The following is an 18,221-nucleotide window of genomic DNA, read 5'->3' on the forward strand; positions in this document are numbered from 1 at the left end:
TACGTACAAGGGAAGGTTTTAAAAGTCTGAATATACATGTTGAATAAATAGATAAATATGGTGTCACTACTTCGTGGATTTTCACCTATCGCGGCCGCGACTGGAACCTATCTACCGCGATAAACGAGGGTTCACTGTACATCTAATTGATCAGTCCAAACAGGATAATAAAAAAGCTTACCAGAAAGTTCCAGAAACTGGTTATATCAGAATATTTTTCACTACTCGCAGGGCTATCATGTCTTTAACAATTAAGGAACTGACTGCTTAGCCCAACAACATTAGCAGTATTGGGTAGACGGCATAATCAGGCAGAGTGGAGAAGCCGAATGAACATTACTAGATTATATGGTTGATGCTGTAATTGTTTGTCACTTGATACCTCAAGAATTACACACAGACATATCAATTAGGTAATTCCAAACATAAACATACACACATGCATGGTTTGTGACAAATCAAAATGCCAATTACCTTAGTGATCCACTTATAAGATACTGAAGCGGCCAAATATGATCTGGACGTTGTTAATGGGAGACTCTATGGTAAAGGACCAAGGGGAGCACTTTGGCCTCAAAAAGAGGAGAAAGATGATGTCCCATCCAGGAAAACACTGAACAAAGCAGAATGGCAGCGCCTTTCTTCACACCTGACCACCATAAAAACTTTTTCCTCCAAGAGTGTACATCAATTTCTAGGGATTACCATCCTCCTTAAGAATACATTATCAACATTACAGGCCACATAAGCAAGAGAATAAATAGCCAACAGAAATACAGTACTGTCTAACAGGAACAAGAATGTAAATCTTAGCAGGTTTTTATAGATAAAATGTTAAACCAGCTATAGTTATCTGGAAATCTGTCCTAAATATTTCTCGCTGATGAACATTTAATGATAAAATTATCTTAAAGAAAAATCAAAAGATGAAAACAATTAGTAGAGGGCAACAGAAGTACATCTGTACCATTCAGCCACTGAGAGAAAAATGTTATTTTCATTAGTAAAATAAATTTTTGAATATACTTACCCGATGATCATGTAGCTGTCAACTCTGTTGCCCGACAGAAATCTACGGTCGGGATACGCCAGCGATCGCTACCCAGGTGGGGGTGTACTCAACAGCGCCATCTGTGAGCAGGTACTCAAGTACTTCTTGTCAACAAGAACTCAATTTTCTCCTCGGTCCACTGGTTCTCTATGGGGAGGAAGGGCGGGTTCTTTAATTCATGATCATCGGGTAAGTATATTCAAAAATTTATTTTACTAATGAAAATAACATTTTTCAATATTAATCTTACCCGATGATCATGTAGCTGATTCACACCCAGGGTGGTGGGTGGAGACCAGCATACATGTTAACAAAGAAGCTAAGTATCCCGTATTTCATTTTATTAGTTATTCAAAATAACAAACATAAAATAAATAAGTACCTGGTAAGGAAGTCGACTTGAACCATTACTCTGCCTTTTTTAAGTACGTCTTCCTTACTGAGCCTAGCGGTCCTCTTAGGATGCTGAACGACTCCTAGGTGCTGAAGTATAAAGGGCTGCAACCCATACTAAAGGACCTCATCACAACCTCTAATCTAGGCGCTTCTCAAGAAAGAATTTGACCACCCGCCAAATCAACCAGGATGCGGAAGGCTTCTTAGCCTTCCGGACAACCCAGAAATATTTCAAGAGAAAGATTAAAAAGGTTCTGGAATTAGGGAATTGTAGTGGTGGAGCCCCCACCACTACTGCACTCGTTGCTACGAATGGTCCCAGAGTGTAGCAGTTCTCGTAAAGAGACTGGACATTCTTAAGATAAAAGACGCGAACACTGACTTGCTTTTCCAATAGGTTGCGTCGATTATACTTTGCAGAGATCTATTTTGTTTAAAGGCCACGGAAGTTGCGACAGCTCTAACTTCGTGTGTCCTTACCTTCAGCAAAGCTTGGTCTTCCTCATTCAGATGGGAATGAGCTTCTCGTATAAACAGTCTGATAAAATAGGATAAAGCATTCTTTGACATAGGCAAAGATGGTTTCTTAACTGAACACCATAAAGCTTCAGACAGGCCTCGTAAAGGTTTTTTTTTATTAAAAAGAACTTAAGAGCTCTTACAGGACATAAGACTCTTTCTAGTTCATTACCAACCATATGATAAGTTTGGAGTATCGAACGATATTGGCCAAGGCCGAGAAGGCAGCTCGTGTTTGGCTAGAAAACCAAGTTGTAGAACATGTAGCCGTTCCGGATGAGAATCCGATGTTCTTGCTGAAGGCATGAATCTCACTGACTCTTTTAGCTGTGGTTAAGCATATCAGGAAAAGAGTCTTAAAGGTGAGATCTTTCAGGGAGGCTGATTAAAGTGGTTCGAACCTGTCTAACATAAGGAATCTTAGAACCACGTCTAAATTCCAACCAGGTGTAACCAAACGACGCTCCTTCGTGGTCTCAAAAGACTTAAGGAGGTCCTGTAGATCTTTATTGTTGAAAAGATCTAAGCCTCTGTGACAGAAGACTGATGCCAACATGCTTCTGTGACAGAAGACTGATGCCAACATGCTTCTGTAACCCTTGAAAGTGGGAGCTGAAAGAGATCGCTCTTTTCTCAGATATAAGAGGAAGTCAGCTATTTGAGTTACAGAGGTACTGGTCGAGGATACGGATACTGACTTGCACCAGTTTAGGAAGATATCCCACTTCGATTGGTAGACTCTAAGGGTGGATGTTCTCCTTGCTCTAACAATCTCTCTGGTTGCCTCCTTAGAAAAAACCTCTAGTTCTCGAGAGTCTTTCGATACTCTGAAGGCAGTGAGACGAAGAGCGTGGAGGCCTTGGAGTACCTTCTTACGCTAGGCAGATGTAGCAGGTCCACCTTTAGGGGAAGAGTTCTGGGAACGTCTACTAGCCATCGAAGTACCTCTGTAAGTTATTCTCTCGCGTGTTAACTTTGTCCCATCGTGAGAGGCGAACTTCTGCAGTACCTTGTTGACAATCTAGAACGGAGGGAATGCATATAGATCTAGATGATACTAATCTAGTAGAAAGGCATCTAAAAGAACCACTGCTGGGTCCGGGATAGGTGAGCAAAGTATTGAGAGCCTCTTGGACATCGAGGTTGCGAAGAGATCTATGGTTGGATGGCCCCAGGTGACCCAAAGTCTCTTGCATACATCTCTGTGGAGGGTCCAATATGTTGGAATTATTGTCCCTTCCTACTGAGACAAACTGCTAAGACATTCAAGTTGCCTTGGAAGAAATTTGTTACTAGTGAAAAGTCTAGACCTGTTGAACAGGAGAGGAGGTCACTAGCGAACTCGCACCATGTCAGAGAGTAGGTCCCTCCTTGCTAGGAGATGAACATCAAAGCAGGGAGTTGTCCGTATTGACCTCCATGACTTCGTCTTGAAGGAGAGACCTGAAGCTTTTCCAGGTCAGACTTACTGCCAGAAGCTTCTTGCAGTTAAAATGCATTGTCCTTTGACGCGAGTTCCATAATCCCGAGCATTCCCTACCGCCTAAGATCGCACCCCAGCCTACGTCCGATGCGTCTGAGAAGAGAACGTGGTTGGGAGTCTGAACAGTCAGGGGAAGACCTTATAAAAGGTTGATAAAGTCCTTTCCTCAGGTTAGACCAGACTTATCTTCCGGAAACCGGGATCGAGACCGCTTCTAGCGTCTTGTCCTTTTCCAGTGAAGAGCTAGATGAAACCGAAGAGGACGAAGGTGTAGTCTTCCAAGTGACACCAAATGCACCACGGATGACAGTGTCCTAACCAGACTCATCCACAGCCTGACAGGGCTGTATTCCTTCTTCAGCATCTTCTGGATGGATAGCAGGGCTGGGGATTGATCTTCTTGTTCAGCCATGTCCTCATCAGAAGGTTCCTCATCCGAAACTGATGAGGAAACGGCAACGGAGTGGGCAATGTCTGACTCGCTGAATCCGGTCACACTGGTGGATGCGTGACGGAGCCGGACACAAGATCATGGTACTGCTGCACAGTCTGTGAACTGTCAACCATGGGGAAGCGAGGAAGAACAGAGACAACCCGAAACTGTCTAGACTGTCTGGGTAGTACAGACAACCCCTTATCGGGTTGCTGAGGTTGCCGCACTGCGTCACAACAAGACACCTCTGCTGGTTGTTGAACGTCTTCCCAGTGACACACTGAACGTCCACAACCACCTCCGAGAGTAGCATAACATCAACGTGCGACTGTCAACCCACACTGGGTCGCACCGGTGGAGGAACCATCTCAACTGGCGGACGTGAGTAGGATACCTCAGCGTCCGTAAAAAATCCTCTATCAAGGACTAAGCTTGTACTGCATGTCTTGCAACCAAGCCCAAGGTCTATGGGAGCAGGTGTGGCAACAGACGGGGTTAGCGACTGAAGCGGAACCATTTACCTTCCCTGGAAGCATGTTATGCTTAAATAAAAGTCCATAGGAGGCTAAGCAGCTTAAGGCTCCTCTCCAAATGACAGAGTCCTCAAGGGAATATCAGAAGGAGGGAGAACAGCACTTTCTCATCTACAGGAACCATATCCGAGAAAAGCTAAGTTCTCTCAGTGAGGGTTTCACTGGTGCAAAAGCAGCAGACCAGAAGGCAACGTTATGAAACTGCTTGACAGTCTGTGAACTGTCAAAAACTGAACTGTCAACCACAACAGGAGCGTGAGGACATACAGCACTGGTGTATAAGTAGCAGACCAGAAGGCAACGTCATGTAACTGCATGACAGTTTGTGAGTTGGCAACCACTTGTGTGGGGAAGCCTCAACTCCTGCCTGACTAGTTTGCTGCTGGCGAGTGGCGGTAACCACAGTGCGTTGCGGAGGCTGACACACCGTGTCAAAACACGGCAGCTTGTGGTAGCTCCCGCACGGCAACGGAGTGCTCTGTGTGTGGGAGTCATCATACATCTGGCCGGGTTGACTGTGCATGGGTGGAGGAGCTCTCACAACAAGAGTGTGAGAGCAGGAAGCCATGCCGGGCGCACAACCGTGGGAGGTGTAGGCCCACGGGTGCATCGTCAACCTTCTCCGCAGTCGGAGAGTGGGAGCTGGCAACAACAAAAGCAGAGTGCTGGTGCGTGGGAGGGGCTGCGGTGGGTTGAGGAGCATGCGGTATGGTATGCAGAGCATGCTGTAAGGTATGCAGAGCATGCTGTATGCAGAGCATGCTGTAAGGTATGCAGAGCATGCTGTAAGGTATGCAGAGCATGCTGTAAGGTATGCAGAGCATGCTGTAAGGTATGCAGAGCATGCTGTAAGGTATGCAGAGCATGCTGCATGGGCTGCGGAGAATGCCGCATAGTGCTGGAACCCGGCAGCTCTACAGAACCTTCCCACTGCTGATGCGGTAGCTCACGCATGTTAGCAGATGGTGCAGCAAGAACATGCGTCTGGCAGGGTGGACTGCGCATCGGTGGTGGAGCTCTCACAGGTGGAGGGTGGGAGCAGGCAGCCGCAGTATCTGCTGAGCGCACAACCTCGGCGGGTTGTAGGTTAACAGGCTGCATTGTCAACCTTCCAGCATGATACTCCTGCATGAAGGAGCAAGCTGAGACTGTATAGTCTGCAGCATGGACCACTAGGGTCTATGAAAGACAACAACAAACGGAGCTACTGTCCGTTGTGACTGAGGGTCTAAAACAGCTGGTGCGGCAACAGACGGAGTTACTGCCTGTTGCGGTACCACCTAGCCTCTCTTAGGAGGTGTGCAGTTGTCGTACTGCAGCGAGTCCGAACTGACCCAGTGGCTACACCTAGGCCGTTGGACTTGCGCGGAAGGGACCGACTTGCACTTAAAAGCTGCAAGATTTGGTCCATGGTTTCTGCGAGAAACCTCTTCCGCAGACGAGGAATAAATGGGCTCTCTCGTCTTTGTGTGGGTGGGGTGATCACGTCGGCAACGTGTGTAGATACACCCGAAACCACGGAGGGAAACGTCTGTTCGTCGATCAAGGCTTGAGGAACCCATAAGTCCTTCGACATTACTTCTCCCCTGGGCTTGGGAGCTTGTAAGAGGTATCGGACTAGGTGAACAACTGGCACGAACAGACGAACCCTCGAACGCAACACTGTAACACTTTGCGCATATCACTTTATCACTTTTGATTTTCTGTTTGCACTTATTTCACTGAACTCGAAACTTTAAGTGGTTTGTACCTGAAACACGCAATCCTATCCTTCATTAAAAGGTAGTAATTGCGAAAACAGTATTACAATGTAACAGAAAAACATAAATAAAGATAAAGAATTCAGTGGCTGGAAAAGAGACTAAACACTAGATCAAATAAACTACGTTTAAAATCTCTCACCGCATAAAGCCTGGGAACAAGAATAAAACTCTAGAAACGTTTTACCTTCTTCCCCTATATCGACTAGGGAGAAGAGCAAAAAACGAGAACAACGTTACCCGCTTGAACGAAACGTTTATCCTCCTCTCTCTCCCTCCGTCTCTATCTCTCTCTCTCTCTCTCTCTTGACTTAGAACCTGAGAGATGAGCCCAATTATATATATCGTTAAAACATATTATTTGTTAAAGGAAAAAAACTGAAAGGTTTCCCAAATAAAAAGTTCCTTTATTAGAATTACAACCATTTAAGCTAAGAAAGAATGAACGAAACGCTAGAATCGGTTTACTCTTACTGCAACGTGAAACCGTGAATTACTCTCTCTCTATCGTAACGATAGAGCGCAAGTTGAACGTTCTGAACGTCAACAACTGCGGAGACTAAACAAAATGTTAGTTCAACTTTGAAAAAGTACGAGACTATCAAAGAAATTCTTTCAAAAACATTAAAATAGCATAAATTCTTAAAAGTGAAAGAGAGTCTATACTCTCTTCGACACCAACACTTCCGTCTAAGGGAAGGGTCGGCCATTTAAAAGTGAAAGAGAGTCCATACTCTCTTCGTCACCATAATTAAATCAAATTAATTCCAAAAGCTTGCTAAGCTAATGATAAAGCTTCCTGAATAGCGAAGGCTAAACTCTAGATCAAATACATCACCAAATCGTGAACAATAACTCGAGAATCAACAGCGTATCCAAGTAGGTCTAGCCGGAGGCACGACAGAGGAAAAATTGAGTTCTTGTTGACAAGAAGTACTTGAGTACCTGCTCACAGATGGCGCTGTTGAGTACACCCCCACCTGGGTAGCGATCGCTGGCGTATCCCGACCGTAGATTTCTGTCGGGCAACAGAGTTGACAGCTACATGATCATCGGGTAAGATTAATATTGAAAATTGAGAGCTATGTGGCCTGTCAGGTGGGCTGGGCTTCCCACCACACAGCAGTACGTACTGTACTACCACATCATTAAAGTTTTAACTGCCGTCTGCAGTTTTGCTAAAAGCACACACTTATTAAAAGATGAGCTTGTATTCGTGTAGGAACAAAAAAGTACTGAACAAATTTCAAGTGATGCAGTCTTTACAATGAAAAGAACATAGGGGGGCTGTAAATTTTTACCTGTTCCGCATCTAAACCTTCTGTGTTTAAAGAAGGAAGAGTGTCACCTGATGCAGGTAAGCTGTATTTTGTTTCTTCATCTTTCACAAAATTGTAAAACTTTCCGATCTGGTTAGCCCATAAATGATGTTTGTCATTAGGTCTGAAACAAGAGATAAGAGACATTAATATCATCAAACAGTACTTAAGAAATCAGTTGCAGTGTTACACATCTTACAATACATAAAAATATTACTGTACGGATATTGTTTGAAAATATTTCAACATTTTATGGTACATTCAGAACCTCGTTAATCACAGGTTCTGTCTTCAAGGATTCAGTCATTGGTAATAGAGAATCCTATAACCTATTAGATAAAAAATCACGTATTCACAGTTTCGTGATAAGTACTCTCTCGGCCTGACGATTTCAAACTGACTTGAGGTTCTCTGCCCTCGACATGTTTCACGCCCATTCCCTCTCCACACAGCACAGCACCCCATTTCTAGAAGACTCGACCTCAGTCTCACATCGTCTCTCCTCATGTGTGCATTTCCCACTTTAGTCCTTTTTGTGAAGAATAATGCTGATGAAAAACTCCGTACACATAGTGATGGGTAGAGACCAGTATTAAAACATTAAAGGAATATAAGCTCAAGAGTTTTTGACAATTATCCAAAAAACAAACTTAAGTATATATACCTGATAAGGAAGCTGACTCTGATGATTACTATGCCTCATTAGTCCGCTATCCTTATGAAGCCCAGCGTTCCACTCAGGGTGCTGAAAGACTTCTAGGAGCTGTTATATTTAGGGTGAACACCCCCTATAACAGGACCTCATCAATACCCTTGATCTGGGCGCTCTCAAGTTTGACCACCCGCCAAATCAAAAGATTGCGGAAGACTTCTTAGTCTCCACGTACAACCCCAAAAAATTAAAAGTTTCAAGAGAAAAAAAAAGGATATTGGGAGTAAGGGAATGTAGTGGTAGAACCTTCACCCACTACTGCACTCGCTGCTACGAATGGTCCCAACGTGTAGCAGTCCTCATAAAGAGTCTGGACATTTTTTGAATAATGTGAAGCGAAAACAGATTTACTCCTCCAAAAGGTTGCGACCATAATGCTTCTAACGGATCTATTTTGTTTGAACGCTACTGAAGTTGCCACCGCTCTAACTTCATGAGTTTTAACCTTAAGCAATTTCAGGTCATTATCACTTAAATGAGAGTGAGCCACTCTAATTAAAAGTCTAATAAAATATGATAACGCATTTTTCAACATAGGTAAGGAGGGCTTTTAAACTGAACACCATAAAGCCTCTGAATTACCTCGCAGCATTTTGGTTCTATTTAAATCAAATTTAAGAGCTCTTACAGGGCACATGACTCTTTCAATTTTGTTCCTAACAATTTCAGATAGACTGGGAAGTTCAAACGATTTAGGCCATGGACGAGACAGTCGTTCATTTTTGGCTAAAAAAAACCAAGTTGAAGTGAGCATACTGCTTTATTAGCGGAGAAGCCGATATTCTTGCTAAAAGCATGTATCTCACTAACTCTTTTCGCAGAAGCTAAGCTCACTAAAAAAAGAGTCTTGAGGGTAAGATCCTTCAGGGAGGCTGAATTCAACGGTTCAAACCTGTCTGACATAAGGAACTGAAGGACCACGTCCAAGTTCCAAGCAGGAGTAGAAATATGACGCTCCTTGGAAGTCTCGAAAGACTTAAGAAGGTCTTGGAGATCTTTGTTATTAGACAAATCCAAATTTCTATGCCTAAAAACAGAAGCTAACATGCTTCTGTAGCCTTTAATGGTAGATGCAGAAAGGGAGCGACCATTTCTCAGATAAAGCAGAAAGTCTGCAATCTGCGCTACAGAGGTACTGGAAGAGGAAATAGAGGAGGACTTGCACCAGTCTCTAAATACCTCCCATTTAGATTGATAAATCCTGATGGTAGAGGATCTTCTAGCCCTCGCGATCGCTCTAGCTGACTCCTTCGAAAACCCTCGAGCTCTAGAGAGTCTTTCGATAGTCTGAAGGCAGTTAGACGAAGCGCGGGGAGGCGTTGATGAAATCTCTTTACGTGAGGCTGATGCAGGAGATCCATCCGTAACGGTAAACTTCTTGGAATATCTACTAGCCATAGAAGTACCTCTGTGAACCATTCTCTCACGGCCCAGAGGGGAGCAACCAATGTCAACCTGGTCCCTTCGTGAGAGGCGAACTTCTGAAGCACCTTGTTTAGGATCTTGAATGGTGGGAAGGCATAGATGTCTAGGTAAGACCAGTCCAGTAGGAAAGCGTCTATGTGGGCCGCCTCTGGATCTGGAACAGGAGAGCAATAAGTCGGGAGCCTCTTTGTCCGAGAGGTCGCAAAGAGATCTATGTTGGGTTGACCCCATGTCACCCATAGTCTCTCGCACACATCCTTGTGCAGCGTCCACTCCGTGGGAATCACCTGTCCTCTTCGGGTGAGACAGTCCGCTAAGACATTCATCTCCCCTTGCACGATTCTCGTCAAAAGAGAGATGTTTAAAGCTTTTGACCAAGTGAGAAGGTCCCTTGCGGTGACGAAAAGGGAGTGGGAGTGAGTGCCTCCTTGGTTCGAGATGTATGCCAAGGCCGAGGTATTGTCTGCATTCACCTCCACTACTTTGTTTCGAACCAGACTCTCGAAACTCCTTAAAGCTAGATGGACTGCTAAAAGCTCTTTGCAGTTTATGTGAAGACTCTTTTGGTCTGCAGACCAAAGGCCTGAGCATTCCAGATTGTCCAGTGTCGCTCCCCAACCCAAATCCGATGCGTCTGAAAACAACACATGGTTTGGGTTCTTGATCGCAAGAGAAAGACCTTCCCGAAGTCTGATGTTGCTGTCCCACCAAGCTAGACAGGTCTTGACTGGATCGGAGACTGGAATTGAGATTGTCTCTAAGTCCTTCTCCTTGTTCCAATGGAGGTTTAGGTGAAACTGGAGAGGGCGAAAGTTGAATCTCCCCAGAGAGATAAACTGCTCCAGCGACGAAAGAGTCCCCAGGAGGCTCATCCAAACTCTCACAGAGCAACTGCTTTTCTCTCGCAAGTGACGGACTTTGAGCAGAGCTTGCTCCATCCTTGTGGTAGACGGAAAAGCCCGAAAAACTCGACTCCGTATCTCCATCCCCAAATAAATAGTCTGGGATGGAGTCAGTTGCGACTTCTCCACGTTCACTAGGAGACCTAACTCTTTGGTCAGGTCCAAAGTCCATTTGAGGTCCTCCAGACAGCGATGAAGGGACGACGCCCTGAGTACTGTAACCAGTCGTCCAAATAAAGGGAGGCTCTGATCCCTGAAAAATGTAGAAACTTTGCTACATTTTGCATGAGCCTTGTAAAAACAAGAGGAACAGGGCTGAGGCCGAAGCACAGTGCTCGGAATTGATACACCACCTTCCTGTACACAAACCTCAGATAATGTTGAGAGTTCGGATGAATCGGAATGTGGAAGTACGCATCCTGCAGGTCGAGAGAGACCATCCAGTCGCCCTCTCTTACCGCTGCTAAAACAGATTTGGTGGTCTCCATCTTGAATTTTGTTTTTACAACAAACACGTTGAGAGCACTTACATCTAGCACTGGCCTCCAACCTCCTGTGTTCTTCGGAACCAGGAAGAGACGGTTGTAAAAACCTGGGGATTGAAGGTCCGAGACTTTCACCACTGCCCCCTTTTCCAACAACAGAGAAACTTGATGATGCAAAGCCTGTCTCTTTGTCTCCTCTCAATACCTGGGAGAGAGGTCTATCGGAAATTTCACTAGCGGAGGTCTTCGTACAAAAGGAATTTTGTAACCCTCCTTCAGCAACAAAACAGACTCCCGGTCAGCACCCCTCTTCTCCCAGGCCTGCCAGAAGTTCGTCAATCTGGCCCCTACCGCTGTCTGAAGCCGTGGGCAGTCAGACTCTGCCACGAGAGGATCTGGATCCTCTCTTCTTACCTCGTTTGCTATCGGAACGAGAATTTCCCCTACTGGGGGCTCTGCCACGAAAAGGCGGAATAAACCTTGCTGCTGGCATGTCAAACTTGTGTTTGTTGACATGAGAAGAAGAAGGCAAAACCTTGCGTGCAGTCTTGGCCACCAAATAGTGCGTGTCCTTTAGAGCAAGAGATGCCACAATATCTTTAATAAGATGTTGAGGGAGCAAAAAGAAGTTCTGACTTCTGACAGGGAGTAACCCCCACAGAAAGAAAAAACACAGGGCTTCTCTTTTCTTAAGAACTCCTGCTGTGAACGTAGCCGCCAGTTCATTAGAGCCATCCCTTATGGCCTTGTCCATGCAAGACATTATTTGAATAGTAACATCATTGTCCGATGAAGAGACCTTCTTACTTAAGGATCCCAGGGACCAATCCAAAAAATTAAAAACCTCGAAGGCACGGAATCCTTCAAGGAGATGATCCAGCTCTGTGGAAGACCGGAAAATCTTCGAGCGTCTCATGGCTAGACGACGAGGAGAGTCTACAAGGCTTGGGAAGTCTCCCTGGGCAGAGGCAGGAACTCCCAAGCCGAGAACTTCTCCTGTGTCATACTAGACGCTCGCACGAGAGGCCAATTTAAAAGGGGGAAAGGCAAAGGAAGACTTTCCTAAACTTCTTCTGGTCACTAATCAGTCTCCCAACAAACGCATGGCTCTCTTAGAAGAGCGAGAGAGAACCAACTTCGTAAACGACGGAGTCGATGAAGTCATGCCTAAAGTAAATTCAGACGGCGGCGAACGTGGAGCCGCAGTAACAAAATGATCGGGAAAAACATCTCTAAAGATATTCATAATCTTTTTAAAGTCAAGGGATTGCTGGACAACCCTAGGCTCCTCCCCATCTGATTGAATCCCCAAAGGAACATTAGCTGAAAGGGGATCATCATCTTCTTCATCAGAAGGAACATCATCTGACAAAGGTAAAGTCTTGCGACACGGAGAAAACTCAGCATGACGAGGCGGCAAAGCCTGACAGGCTACATCAACTTGCAAAGGAGCCGCAGAAAAAGTCGAGGGGACGACGTCACGTCGAGACTGCAAAGACTGATGGTCTACGCCACGAAGGGACAGAGGAGACTGATGTTGAGAGTCAAAACGAGACTGCGGCGACTGACGGTCGACGTCACGCCGGGACAACGGAGTCGGCCGATGAACGTCACGTCGGGGCTGCGGCGACTGCAGCTCAACGTCACGTTGTGACTGCGGAAACTGAAGTTCAAAGTCTCGTGACTGACATGAAACACGATCTGAATCACGTTTAACCGCAAAGCTGACATTAGGGATAACGTCAGAGCAACGAGACAAATCTCGCTTAGGAGGTTGAAGACCTGAATCACGCTTGCCGGTACCGTGACGAACCGCAAGCAAAGGTTCCTTACGCACAGGAACATGATCGTAAACTTCCATTAAGGAGGAAAGTTTTAACTGCATATCTTGCAAGACGCTTAACTTAGGGTCAACAGAACTCGAAACAGAACGTGACGTCGGTAAGGTCTGTGCATGCACGTGACCCTCGAACTCAACGTCACGTTTGCGCTTAACAGGAGAGTAATCCTCCGATGACCGAATACGGTCTGGGCTGTCCCAATGACTACAGCCAGGACGTTGGACCTGTCCTGAAGGGACTGACTTGCGCTTCAACTGTCTCGAAACCTTACGCCAAGGTTTTTTAAGAGACGAATCATCGGAAGACGAGAACTTCATCTCTCCTGTCTTATGGTAAGGACGTGCTTGAAGAGCACCGTCTGATACCTTTGAGGGAACGTCTGTTCGTTGGTTAACACCTCTCGCTCCCTTAGGTCCTACGACATTCCTTCTCCCTGGGGTAGGGGAGCCTGAAAGAGGTCTCGGACTAGGCAAGCGACAAGCACGAACAGACGAATCCTCCCACAAAACACTAAACACATTTGTTGCACTTTTCACTTTATCACTTTGACCCTTTAAAATCTTAACGTCGGACATAAGTTGATTCCTGTCCAAGGCCAACGATTCGACCTTCTCACCCAACGCTTGAATGGCCATTAACATATCACGCATAGAAGGTTCATTAGTGCCAATAGGGGGTTCTGTAACTACCACTACAGGAGGATTAGATTCAGGGGCATGGGAAGAGGAAAATTCTTGAGATCTAGAAGAGCTTCTTCTAACCCTATCTCTTTTGAGTTTCCGAGTATATTTATCATACTCCAACCACTCGAATTCAGACAAAACAATACATTCCTCACATCCATCCCCTAATTGACAAGATTTACCTCGGCAATTAACACAAATAGAATGAGGATCGATGGAAGCTTTAGGAAGAAGTTTATTACAGTCTTTCGCACATTTACGATAGACAGGAGAAGGGTCAGCCATTGTGAAAATTTCAAAGAAAGTCCAAAAAGAAAGCCAAGTTCAGCAACAATAATCAAAAAAGTAATCCGAGAGTTTTATCGAAGATAACCAACACAGCGAAAGCAATAAAACCATGAACAAGTACTTCACCAATCAGTAGAAACTTGAGGTTAAGCGCGAGCGGAACCAATGCTGTCATTACCACCAACAGAGAAGAACTGAATTCCTTGAGAAATATATGCGGTAATTGGCCGATAGTCGGCGCTGGTGGTCACACCCAGCAACCATCATGGCGATCGCTCGCGAGTTTTTGGAATCTGTGGACCGTCAGAGACGTAAGCTATATATATATTCACCGGCTAAGTTTAATATTTAATATTACTCATTTATGACATTTCCCCCACACTAAAAACCCTGGTTTCCCACTGGGGTCCCCCATAATTGCCTTTATACTGTATAAGGGGATCCAAAAACTCATGAAGGGGTGGTCAGAAATGCAGAGAACACAAGATAAAGAGTAGAAAAAATATATGGTTCATGTATTTGGCTAGAAATTAAAAGTATCATATATTTACAGACTCAAGTTTGTAGCTAGGAAAAATACTAATTACTTGAAAAAAATTGGTATTATTGTAGTGTATTACAGGGCAATGTAACCTAGGAAAAAAACTACTTTTTCCTATAGAAAAAATTACGCTCTCTTCGAAAATGACACTCGTTCCTGTCGCAAATGAATAGTTTCAGAAATATAGAAATATATATATATATATATATATATATATATATATATATATATATATATATATATATATATATATATATATATATATATATATATATATATATATATATATCCTATGATGATGGGGGACCCACAGTGGGAACTCGGGGTTTTGGGTGGGGAAAACATACTGGGGAAACGATATATAATCGTAAAACAAGCCTTTTCTTCTCTATACATTACCTTCTTGGATGTATAATAAACGGAGGAAAATACAAAACAGTATATCTGGATAAACTTTGGAGGCGCCGTTGCAAAGGCTGTCTCATGAACAAATACAGTAGCCAGTGCTGCCAACGTCTGATGTAGATCAAATGTTATCGTAACAAGCTAACATTAGCAGTGTTTTTCATTTAATTTTTCTCATTCTATTTACCCATTGTAGACGCTCTTGTGCGTGCATTTGTACATATCAGGTTTCGACCTTTTGCGCAAAAACCCCGCCTCCCTGCGCAGAGACTTTTCCTCCACCAATAGGATTTCTTCTTCTCTAATCGTGAAATGTAAGTATTCGTCTCTCTACCAGCTCTCTTCAAGTCTATTACTTGATTAGTTATGTAATACCCTCGTATACATATTACGTTTGACCCCAGTATTACTCGTTTTATTATCTGATACCTTATAAAATCACCTCATTTTATATACCCATCAAATATTATTTATCATACATTCCATTTTATCTTCATATATTACTTTTATACATTTTGTTATTACCTTGTCACTCCCAGATTTCACATAAATACTTGCTCTGGACAAGTTTCCCATTCTGTTTATTCATGTTTACTCTCTAGACTCCGTTGCTTCTTCGTTAACCAATCACGAACCCATACGTATGTAAAGTTTGCACAGGGGGGTTAGTATTTCCCTAGCCCCACCTTCCAACAAGCCCTTTTCCGTGGAAACCTTTGCCCAAGTCAGGTTTTTGTTAGTTCAAGTGTCGTCTTTTGCGTATTTTACAATCTAAGTATTAGAAAATTGTAACGGCTTCAGTAATCCATACTTAAAAGTATTTTGGTTTATTACAATGTTAATAATTTTCTTAAATCACATAATGTAATATACCAACTTTTACAGTGTTCCAAGTGCAGTACTAATCTCAGGCAAAACACTTAAGACACCACAAACTCAGTCACAAAATCTTCGTGACCCAAGCTACGTCGTCACGGTCATAAAAGTAGATCATTAATTTCTTTAACTTTAATGTGTTAGTTCTATTATATTTTGTTAAGAGTACGAAGCTCATCATTACTGACTGCCAATGCATACGAGGGTGATGTTTTATTTTCCTGTGACAGTAAGTGAGGTAAAAGAACCATTATATTTAACGTTGGTAATGTTAGTATAACATTACTCATGTTAGCGTGCACAGCTCAACATTACCGCTTGCCAGTACATACGAGCTTAATGTTTTATTTTCATGAGAGCGAAGCGAGCTAATGGCAAAATGTTATTTTCATTAGTAAAATAAATTTTTGAATATACTTACCCGGTGATCATATAGCTGTCAGCTCTGCTGCCCGACAGAAAAACCTAAGGACAAAATACGCCAGCGATCGCTATACAGGTGGGGGTGTACATCATCAGCGCCATCTGTCGAGCAGGTACTAAGTACTTCAATGTCAACAAAGAACCAATTTTCTCCTCGGTCCACTGGGTCTCTATTGGGGAGGAAGGGAGGGTCCTTTAATCTATGATCACCGGGTAAGTATATTCAAAAATTTATTTTACTAATGAAAATAACATTTTTCAATATTAAACTTACCCGGTGATCATATAGCTGATTCACACCCAGGGGGGTGGGTAGAGACCAGCATTATATGTTAACATTAAGAGCTAAGTATTTTGTATTTCATTTTAGCAGTTAGCCTATTCAAAATAACAAACATAAAATTAATAAGTACCTGGTAAGGAAGTCGACTTGAACAATTACTCTGCCTTTTTAAGTACGTCTTCCTTACTGAGCCTCGCGATCCTCATAGGATGCTGAGCGACTCCTAGGAGCTGAAGTATGAAGGGTTGCAACCCATACTAAAGGACCTCATCAAAACCTCTAATCTAGGCGCTTCTCAAGAAAAGAATTTGACCACCCGCCAAATCAACCAGGATGCGAAAGGCTTCTTAGCCTTCCGTACAACCCAAAAATGTTATTTTTATTAGTAAAATAAATTTTTGAATATACTTACCCGATAATCATGTAGCTGTCAACTCCGTTGCCCGACAGAATTCTACGGAGGGATACGCCAGCTATCACAATACTAGAAGGGGGTGTACTCACCAGCGCCACCTGTGGCCAGGTACTACAGTACTTCTTGTTGACACCTCCTCAATTTTTCCTCGGTCCACTGGTTCTCTATGGGGAGGAAGGGAGGGTCAATTAAATCATGATTATCGGGTAAGTATATTCAAAAATTTATTTTACTAATAAAAATAACATTTTTCAATATTAAACTTACCCGATAATCATGTAGCTGATTCACACCCAGGGGGGTGGGTGAAAACCAGTGTACAAGATTAAAGGATAGCTAAGTATCCCATATTTCATATAACAGTTATCTCAAATAACAATGAAATAATAAGTACCTGGTAAGGAAGTCGACTTGAACCGTTACTCTGCCTCTTTTTTAAGTTCGTCTTCCTTACTGAGCGCAGCGTTCCTCTTGGAGGCTGAATCAACTCAAAGGTGCTAAAGTATATAGGGCTGCAACCCCTACTAAAGGACCTCTACACAACCTCTAACCCAGGCGCTTCTCAAGAATGAATTGACCACCCGCCAAATCAAAAGGATGCGGAAGGCTTCTTAGCCTACCGTAACAACCATAAAAACAACAATAAAAGTATTCAAGAGAAAGGTTAAAAAAGGTTATGGGATTAAGGGAATGTAGTGGCTGAGCCCTCACCTACTACTGCACTCGCTGCTACGAATGGTCCCAGGGTGTAGCAGTTCTCGTAAAGAGACTGGACATCTTTAAGATAAAATGATGCAAACACTGACTTGCTCCTCCAATAGGTTGCATCCATTATGCTCTGCAGAGAACGGTTTTTATTAAAGGCTATCGAAGTAGCTACGGCTCTCACTTCGTGGGTCCTTACCTTCAGCAAAGCAAGGTCTTCCTCCTTTAAGTGAGAATGGGCTTCTCTAATCAGAAGCCTTATATAATACGAAACCCCGTTTTTGGACATGGGCCTCGAAGGTTTCTTGATGGCACACCATAAGGCTTCTGACTGTCCTCGAATAGGTTTTGACCTATTAAGATAATATTTCAGAGCTCTGACAGGGCAAAGAACTCTTTCTAGCTCGTTACCTACCATGTTGGAAAGGCTAGGTATTTCAAACGATCTAGGCCAAGGACGCGAAGGAAGTTCATTCTTAGCTAAGAATCCGAGCTGTAAAGAACATGTTGCAGATTCGGTCGTGAACCCAATGTTCTTGCTGAAGGCATGAACCTCACTGACTCTTTTAGCTGTTGCTAGGCAGACGAGAAAAAGAGTCTTGAGGGTAAGGTCCTTGAAGGAAGCTGACTGGAGAGGTTCGAACCTAGGTGACATAAGGAACCTTAAGACTACGTCTAGGTTCCAGCCTGGAGTGGGTAGACGACGCTCTTTAGAAGTCTCAAAAGACTTAAGGATGTCTTGA

General features: G+C 43.7%; 1 protein-coding gene across 1 annotated transcript in view; it reads right to left on the reverse strand.

The window, feature by feature from the left end:
* LOC137646046 (U3 small nucleolar ribonucleoprotein protein MPP10-like) overlaps positions 1-18,221 on the reverse strand; it is a 157,390-nt gene that overhangs the window by 125,563 nt on the left and 13,606 nt on the right. The window contains exon 2 of the mRNA XM_068379193.1: positions 7,477-7,618. Coding sequence (XP_068235294.1) covers positions 7,477-7,618 — 142 coding nt within the window. The remainder of the gene's footprint in view (positions 1-7,476; positions 7,619-18,221) is intronic.

The sequence above is a fragment of the Palaemon carinicauda genome, chromosome 8 (genome assembly GCF_036898095.1).
Source record: "Palaemon carinicauda isolate YSFRI2023 chromosome 8, ASM3689809v2, whole genome shotgun sequence".
In the NCBI taxonomy this organism is placed as follows: Eukaryota; Metazoa; Arthropoda; class Malacostraca; order Decapoda; family Palaemonidae; genus Palaemon; species Palaemon carinicauda.